The sequence below is a fragment of the Physeter macrocephalus genome, chromosome 16 (genome assembly GCF_002837175.3).
Source record: "Physeter macrocephalus isolate SW-GA chromosome 16, ASM283717v5, whole genome shotgun sequence".
NCBI classification, from domain to species: Eukaryota; Metazoa; Chordata; class Mammalia; order Artiodactyla; family Physeteridae; genus Physeter; species Physeter macrocephalus.
The window spans coordinates 58,546,042-58,555,531 of NC_041229.1; the positions used below are offsets into that span (position 1 = coordinate 58,546,042).

At 38.1% G+C, this 9,490-nt stretch overlaps 1 protein-coding gene across 1 annotated transcript in view; it reads right to left on the reverse strand.

Annotated features, from left to right (window-relative positions):
• The window catches only part of PPME1 (protein phosphatase methylesterase 1), a 90,395-nt gene that overhangs the window by 22,473 nt on the left and 58,432 nt on the right, over positions 1-9,490 (reverse strand). The window contains exons 6-7 of the mRNA XM_055091499.1: positions 4,477-4,631; positions 3,493-3,583 (exon numbers count right to left, since the gene is read on the reverse strand). Of these exons, the coding sequence (XP_054947474.1) occupies positions 3,493-3,583; positions 4,477-4,631 (246 nt within the window). The remainder of the gene's footprint in view (positions 1-3,492; positions 3,584-4,476; positions 4,632-9,490) is intronic.

Genomic DNA, 9,490 nt, shown 5'->3' on the forward strand with positions numbered 1-9,490 from the left:
ACTGTTTCTTATTTTAATGATAAACAGAGGCAATCAGAACTACTACGTCGTTTTTCTACCACAAACTGAATCTACAAATCCACTAGTATTTATAATCATATACTCTGCCTTTGAAGACTGTTTAATAGGTGAAATATTTCTGTTCCTATTCAAGGCCAATGTTGGGCACTGGTTTCCATCCTCTCTTGTTTATGAAGACCTCGTTTCCTTTACTTATCCTGTCTCTTTCTTATGTCGTTATTTTTTTCTCTAGTGAATACTATAAAACATCCTTTAAAAACATCCTCCAGGGGACTTCCTTGGTGGTCCAGTGGCTAACACCCTGCGCTCCCAAGGCAGGGGGCCCGGGTTCCATCCTTGGTCAGGGAACTAGGTCCCACATGCCACAATTGAGAGTTTGTATGCGGCAGCTAAAGCTCCCGGCACAGGTAGCTAGCTAGCTAAATGAATGAATGAATTTTAATGAATGAATGAATATTTTTAAAAAATGATCCACATCAAAAAATAAATAAAAATAAAAACCTTCTCTAGCCTTTAAAAACATTTTCAACCCCATATTCACTTCTAGATACTACCCCATTTCTCTGCTCTCCTAAACTCTCCTAAACAAAACTTCTCAAAAAAGTTATCTTACATGCCTTCTCCACTTTGTCACCTCCCATCCTTTCCTCAGCCAATATCCCCAACTTATATCAGGTTTTTATCTCCTACTTTCTGAGATTTCCTTTGTCAAGGTCACCTCCATCATGCCAATCCTAATGGTCATTTCTTAGTCTTTACCTTACTTGATCTCTCAGCAGCATTTGACCTAGATCCCCTCTCCTTTCTATAAACACTTGCTATGCTGCTCTCTTGCTTTCCTTCTATCTCACCAACTGTGTCTTTTCAGTTTCTTTTGTTGGATCTTCCTTTCCTTCCCAAGCTCTCAATATTGTAGAGTAACCCAAGGCTCAGTTCTTGGATCTTTTTCTATCAACTAGGTGACTGCATTCAATATTCTGGCTTTAAATGTTATCTATGTGATGATGATTCTCCAATTTATCTCTAGCTCAACCTCTTCTAACTAGTGTATACAAGTGCCTATTTAACATTTTCACTTAGATGTATAAGCAGTTCAGCTTATCCAAACAAAAATCCTGATACCCTGCCCCTTGCCTGCTCTCAAATCTGCTGCTCTTTGTCTCTACCATTCAGCAATTGCTTAGGCTAAAAACCTAGAAGTCATCCTTGAATACCGCATCTCCCCCAACCCCCTCTCCCAACACACTATCCATAAGGTAGTTCTGTCAGCTCTACCTTCAAAATACATTCCAAATATGACCACGTAACTTCCTCTGTTGCCATCATAGTCTATGATTACCATCATTACTCTTTCTACAACTATAATTATTTCCTAACCAACTTCTCACTTTTGTTATCATCCCTACTCCCCACTCCTTCCGCTATTCTGTTTTCCTCAGAACAGCCAGGTGGTGGAACCAAGATGCAAATCCATATCAGACCTCAAAGCCCAGGCTCTTTTTTTTTTTTTTAATTTTTTAAATTGGGGTATAGTTGATTAACAATGTTGTGTTAGTTTCAGGTGTACAGCAAAGTGATTCAGTTATACATACACCTGTATCTATTCTTTTTCAAATTTCAAAGCCCAGGCTCTTAATGACTACACCCTACTGCCTCTCATTTGGATGACCGAGAGGGCAAAAGCAGAAATTCACTTTGCTTTAAATCTTTACTGAATTTAAATAGATTGGTCTTGTATTTCAACACCTTTTTTTTTCAAAAAAAAAATTATCTAGAATAACCAAAATGGCCATGAGTCATAAACTTGATTCAGATATCCAGCAGATACAAAATTACCAAAAACTTCACTGTATTCTTTCTGATTCTTAGACTCAGAAAGTGTCTAGAAATCAGTGGCTCTCATAGAGCCCAGAACATTTTAACATTCAACAAATGGAATGCCTATTCTACCCTACATCTGGCACTAGAATCAAGACTCTATCTCCCCTTAACAAAAGGTTCATCATGGGCTGGTTTGGGTGCCTGTCTTCTGTACCTTCTTCATTGTATTGTGTTTATGCATTTACCTGTATGTATGTTCCCAGTTTTTTGATGATAGGAACTAAGCCTGATTCATCCCCAGTTCTTAGATCAGGCACTGACACATCTTAGGTACTAAAAAAAAAATGTTTACTGAATAAATTTTAAGTTATTTGGAATAATTTTCTCACTAGTTGTTACTGGGGAAGCAGGCAGGGTGCCCAGGGTTGATGTTGAGCTGGCAGCAGCCTCATTGTCAGTGTGGCTGCTCAAGATGGAGGGATTTTTTGGTGCTTCCAAGAGTATATCTTGCATCACAGTAGTGAACAGGGGAGGCAAAAGCAACCATATCAAACACAAATATCATTCTGGCAAGCCATATTTGGCATGAGATCCTCTGTCCTAGGAGGAATTCCTAGGATATATTTACCAGGTCCTTAATTTCCACTTGATATCTCTGACTCAGAAAACATACACATTCTGCCTGCTAAAGCAGCCAGCAGGTATGCTATATGCTACATGAAAGTACAAAAGAGAGAATAGCTTCTGACCTTATGATGAAGGAAGGGCATTAAGACAGAAATGAAAATTAACAATATAAGCATATCCCTTAAAGGAGGATTAGAAGACTTAAGGGGTAAACAGTACAATATAACACAGACTTAAAGGTCTTTAGCAATTTTGCTGAAGGAGGGACATGGGTGGTTTGTAGGAGTTATAGGAAGGGTTCTGGAGAGGGGACTAGAAATGGATTTTGAGGGATAGGTAGGAAGACAGGACACTGAAGATATTTTATCCCAAGACTGATATCCTGGGGGCAGGGATAGTGCTTTACTCATCTTTGAATCATTACCCTTTAGCACAAAGTGTTCAATAAATATAAACACATTTAATAAATATTCAAATAATTGACTGAATTAGTGAATAATTAATAACTGAACAGCCTTTACTTAAGTGGAAGCCATAGCCATTTCTGTCAGTAATTTTTATGAGAACCATTTAGCCAAAGGGTTTTTATTTATGCAAAAACCAAATAAAAACTGAAAAGGGAACCCACAACCATCTGTTTCTCCATCTTCTCTGGAACACAGAAAGTGAATCTAGAACCATGGAGCATCAGAGATGGAAAGGCCTTAGAATCTCATTTAGTCCAAACTCCCACCTTAGAGATGGGAACAGCTAGACAGCAGATGATCCATAATTATTAAGATTCTAGGAGGTACTATAGTGTATTGGAAAAAGGATGGGTTTTAGAGAACTGAGCCAAGTCTGAAACATTTAAAATATTTTTTAAAAAATCTGCTCCTTATGTAAATGTTTCCATACGTGATACTACAATAAAGCTAAGGCATGGGAACTAAAATATTCCTTTCAACTTGGTGCTTGAGCTGATGAAAAAGGAAAGCTACAATCTAACATTTAAAATATAGACAATATAGATTTGTGGGTTACCTCCATTCAACGGCATTCTCCAGAGACTTGAAGGTTTTAGGACGACCACGTAAGAAATTCTGCATGCTATTAAGTGCATCCATGGCTGTACCTAGATGTTAAACAAAAAGTTTTAACCACAGCACTTAATATATTCTGAGCATTTATACTTAATGAGTCAACTGTATACATCTCCCCTCAATGACAGCAGAATTAAGTGGCACTTGGGGGGAAAAAAAGGAAGTAGTTTAAGAAAATTCAGAAGACTGATGTGATAGCCAGCTTCCAAGACAGCCTCCAATGGTTTCTGCCTCCTGGTATTCAACAGTCCCTCCACACTGAATAGGGCTGGCTGACTTATATAAGCAATAGTGTGACTTCTGATGCTGGGTCATAAAAGACATGGCAGTTTCTTTTTAGATGTTAAATAAAATTATGGGACATACATACAACTGAAATATTATGCAGCCATAAAAGATGTTTATGAAGAGTTTTTGATGACATGTGAAATTATTACATAATGTGGGGTGTGGGCAAAATGGGTGAAGGTGTGAAAAGTACAAACTTCCAGTTATAAAATAAATAAGTCATAGGGATGTAACATACAGCATGGTGACTATAGTTAATACTGTATTGCATATTTGAAAGTTGCTAAGAGAACAGATCTTAAAAGTTCTCATCACAAGAAAAAAAATTTGTAACTATGTGTGGTGATAGATGTTAACTAGACATATTGTGGTGATCATTCACAATATATACATATATCAAATCATTATTTTGTACATCTGAAACTAATGCAAAGTTATATGTCAATTGTATCCCAATAAAAAAATACTGGGAATGCCTCTGCCACAAAATAACATTAAAAAAAAGATATAAAAGACAGAGGAACATACTTCGAGATGAGAGAAGTCAATAATAAATAAAAACAAGATAACAATAATCTACCATAGATGTCTTTTGTAAGTCAAAGATTTTGATTTGCTCAGCACTAAAAAAACTTACCTTCCACAACATCGATCATGCACAGACCCAAGAGGCTTGGCACCAGGTTGGATGATGCTGTGTGGACTGCAATAGCACCACCCATGCTATGTCCAATGAGCATAATTGGAGGAGGAAGGTCCCCATACATGGCTTCAACCACATTGCCAACATCTCTGCAAAGAGAAGGAAAAAAAGCATGGAATGTACTCTGACAACACTGTAAAGATAGTTTTCTTTCCTAACTCTCTCCTTTGATCTGTAACTAACAGTCCTAGGACTGTAAAGGTCTACTGGACCATCTTGCAAATGTACCTATGTAAACCTCCTAACACCGCCCCCGCAGTGTAGCCACACAGCTCTTCTGATAAATGGAAGTTTAAGGACTAAGAACCAAATTTTCTAATTTTCCTTTACATCACACCTTCACTACTCCACACATTTAGTACAATTACATAAACATATACCTTTATATTAAACCTAAGCTCGAAACTCTGGACAAATCATTTAACTGCTCTATGCCTCAGTTTCCCCATCCATAAAACAGGAAAACAATTTTAAGCATTGTAATGTAGTGAAGTTTGATGTCACAAGATGAATTGCAGCCCCAGTTTATTTTTTACTATGTGGACTTGGATTAGCTACTTAATCTCTCAGATAAAGTTTCAACATCTATAAAATGAAGATAAGAATATCAGCTACTATTCTGGATTGCTTTGAGAATTAACTGAGACACTGAATGTACTACTTTGAAATGAGTAAAGTGCTATTCAAACGTTAACTATTATTTACAATTTGTTATGTGAAGTTGTTTGAAGTATGAACACAAATTTAGTGTTCTGAGAAACTAGAAAGATGTTCAGAGCTAATTTTTATTGGCTTCTGTTCCAATCTTTATGAGCGGATCTATTTAACAAAGTCAAACCTCAAAGCTTTGAAAATGAGAAGTAAAGCAGGAACTCTGGTTTTTATTTGCATATGGGCCTTCTATGCTATAGCAATAGGTAAGTAAGGTGTGTTTCTAGAGACCACTGTCTCTACTGTCTTCTTTTGTGAACGGGTGAGTCAGTCAACTTCAAAAGACAGTTTTGTCTTGCTGAGTGTCACTATGTATCTCAGGCACTCACACAATGTTAGCCAAATACAGCAGTTGTGAATGTAGGGACACAGCCATTCAGATATGGTCTCCACAGTATTCAGAATGGCAAAGGTAAATGTTATTAATTATTTATGAAGGAATTAATCTTAAAAATCTCATACAACAATTACAGATGTGAATAGGGTAGTGGTAGCATCTGCAGACAATCTAAATGGGAGATAAAGCCACGTAATTTTATAAGCGAAAACAAATAGTAGTTTAATATTCCTTTGGAGTTAAATTTAAGGCTAAAATTTTTGGTTCATAACAGAAATAATGAGAAAAATAAAAGGATGCTATGAAAGATTATCTAGTCAGTAACTGGATATACCACAATTTTGGTAGATGACTTCTAGGGGCATTCTATCATATTTATTAATACTAGCTCATTTCCTGAGAAGCAGTATAACATATCACAGACATAACAGAAAAAGGAGCATCAGAGTAACTCAAATCTTGGCTCTTCTACTTTCAGTGGAGTTGCATTTTAGGTAGGGTTTAGGTTCTGAAGTTGATGTCAAAGGCAAAAATCATGCTGTCAGTGCTACTTGAAAACCCCTCTAATTGCCCATTAAGATGCCCATTTTGAGATTTTTGTTTCACAGAATGACTGAACTCAGAAACAATATAAATGTTTTATTGCTTCAACTATTTCAGCAAGAATCCAACTTGTTGGCTCTTCTGATTCTTAGTAATTATCTTCATCTATTATAGAAGTTTTAATCATTTATTTTCTTTTTAACTTTTTGTGTGAGTTAGCAACTTACTGTCTGTCTTTTAGCTCTCATTCACCCTTTATTTCATGTTCTGCAAAACTGGATGAGGCCTTTAAATAGATTTCCTTTGCCAGCCAGCAAGATGTCAAGCTATGCCAATAGAGGGCAAAGGAGAGATATTGCAGAAAAAGAGGGTATTGTTTCTGGTTTGCACTGACTCCACAAGCTCCTGTAGTTTATCTAGCACCCAAGACCTGAAGCACACACAGCTTCCCCAGGGCCCAGCTATTGCAACACAGGAGGCGTCTCCAAGCACTCCATCCCTCCATCCCCAATGTTCCTTTTCCCCCCCCTTTTTTTTTTTGTAGTAGGACTCACTTATCCATTTATTAAGTCACTGTCTGTTGAGTTTCTACACAGGCCAGGTACTGTGGCAGGTCTGGGGGTACAGTGGTAAAAAGGGCCGACAAGTCCCTTTCTTCATGGAGCTTACATTTGCAGGGATGGGAAGTGAGCAAAGAGGTACTGAAAATCCTAGTATAAACTGGGATAAAACTATGAAGGAGGGGTATAGGGAGCTGTTCGAACCTAATGGGAGGTTCATCTTTGGTTTTTTTTTTAACATTTTTTTTAATGTTTAGCAAAATATTTTTCTTTTTTTTAAAAACATCTTTCTTGGAGTATAATTGCTTTACAATGTTGTGTTAGTTTCTGCTGTATAACAAAGTGAATCAGCTATACATATGCATATATCCCCATAGCTCCTCCCTCTTCTGTCTCCCTCCCATCCTCCCTATCCCATCCCTCTAGGTGGTCACAAAGCACTGAGCTGATCTCCCTGTGCTATGTGGCTGCTTCCCACTAGCTATCTATTTTACATTTGGTAGTGTATATATGTCCATGCCACTCTCTCACTTCGTCCCAGCTTACCCTCCCCACTCCCTGTGTCCTCAAGTCCATTCTCTATGTCTGCATCTTTATTTCTGTCCTACCCCTAGGTTCTTCAGAACCATTTTTTTGAGATTCCATATATATGTGTTAGCATATGGTATCTATTTTTCTCTTTCTGACTTACTTCACTCTGTATGACAGACTCTAGGTCCCTCCACCTCACTACAAATAACTCCATTTCGTTTCTTTTTATGGCTGAGTAATATTCCATTGTATATATGTGCCACATCTTCTTTATCCATTCATCTGTCAATGGACACTTAGAGTGGCTGTATCAGTTTACATTCCCACCAACAGTGCAAGAGGGTTCCCTTTTCTCCACACCCTCTCCAGCATTTATTGTTTGTAGATTTTTTGATGATGGCCATTCTGACTGGTGTGAGGTGATACCTCATTGTAGTTTTGATTTGCATTTCTCTAATGATGAGTGATATTGAGCATCCTTTCATGTGTTTGTTGGTCCCTTCTAGCTTTATTGAAGTATAACTGGTATATTAAAAATGGTGCATAATTGGGACTTCCCTGGTAGTGCAGTGGTTAAGAATCCGCCTGCCAATGCAGGGGACACAAGTTTGAGCCCTGGTCCGGGAAGATCCCACATGCCGCGGAGCAGCTAAGCCCGTGTGCCACAACTACTGAGCTTGCACTCTAGAGTCTGCAAGCCACAACTACTGAGCCCGTGTGCACAACTATTGAAGCCCACGCACCTAGAGCCAGCTCTGCAACAAGAGAAGCCACTGCAATAAGAAGCACTCGCACCACAACGAAGAGTAGCCCCCGCTCACTGCAACTAGAGAAAGCAGCAACGAAGACCCAAAGCAGCCAAAAATAAATAAATAAAATAAATAAATTAAAAAAAAAAAAACATTAGGCATTATGTTGTACAGCAGATCTCTGGAACCACCCCCAATATTTTTGTTGCAAAGTGCCACTGGTGAGATACCTCCCTGTGAACAGCTTCTCCTGCACCCTAAAGGGCAGATTTCTGACAAGTTCTGCCATGTAACATAATATCCAAGTGACTTCTCTGACTTCAGTAAGCCACCATTGTGCCTCCTCCAACAAGGTCTAGATCTCAACCTCTTCCACTCAGGTTCCATCTCAGTCTGAGGTGAAATATGAAGTGGCTGCTTCTTGACATCTGCTATTCCTAGTCTTTACTTCTCTCTGTTTTTCAAGTTTTTTTTCCAGCTTTCTGAGATATAACTGATAAGTAAAATTGTAATATATTTAAAGTATATGATGTGATGATTTGACATACATATGCACTGTGACATGATTCCTACAATCAAGTTAATTAACCCTATATTCTTTACTTCTTACTAGCCAATTCCTTATTACTCCAATCCCATTACAGTTAACAAATCCTTATATTAAACTTTCCTTGCTTAAATTACTGTGTGGTTTCTCTCTCCTGATTGTCCCAGACTGATACATTATTAGGCAATGTTTCCTTAAGGTCATCAATTAATTCTTTAATTTCTTCTTGAATGTCAGTCAAGCCATCATCACCCCTGTCTGGCTGCCGGGCCACTTAGATGATGTATTTCACTTTTTTGTCAACAGTCAAGAAACGCTTTAAAAATTATTCACAATCTTTCTATAGGTATCACTAACAAGCTTGATTATTTTGGGCTTTATTGTTCTCACATTACAAAGGAACAATTGAGGGAGCAGATTCTTGGCTCTCTTTTCATGGTTTCTCAGGCACATGTTTATTGAGTGGAATGGTCCTCCCACAGTGTTGTCTCTCTCTCTCTGCCAAGCACTATGGTTGAATGATCACAATTCTGTTCTATTAACTGTGTGACCTCATGCAGTTATTCAACCCATCTGAGCCAGTTTTCTCATTGGTAAAAAAGTGGTAATATTTACACTACAGACTAATTAAAATAATTAATTTATTCTTAACAAATGTTTAATTTACACTTAATGAAGCACATAAATAGCACCTACTATACAATATATAAATAACACCTACTATAACAATACAATTATGGTCACATGACTTTGGGTTCTGAAGGAAAAATAGTTTATTCATGTATTTAAAGCTGCTAAAGTAAAAAGGGACAAGATATTTTTGGTGCCAAAAATACACTTGAGGGGGCTTCCCTGGTGGCGCAGTGGTTGAGAGTCCGCCTGCCAATGCAGGGGACACGGGTTCGTGCCCCGGTCCGGGAGGATCCCACGTGCCGCGGAGCGGCTGGGCCCGTGAGCCATGGCCGCTGAG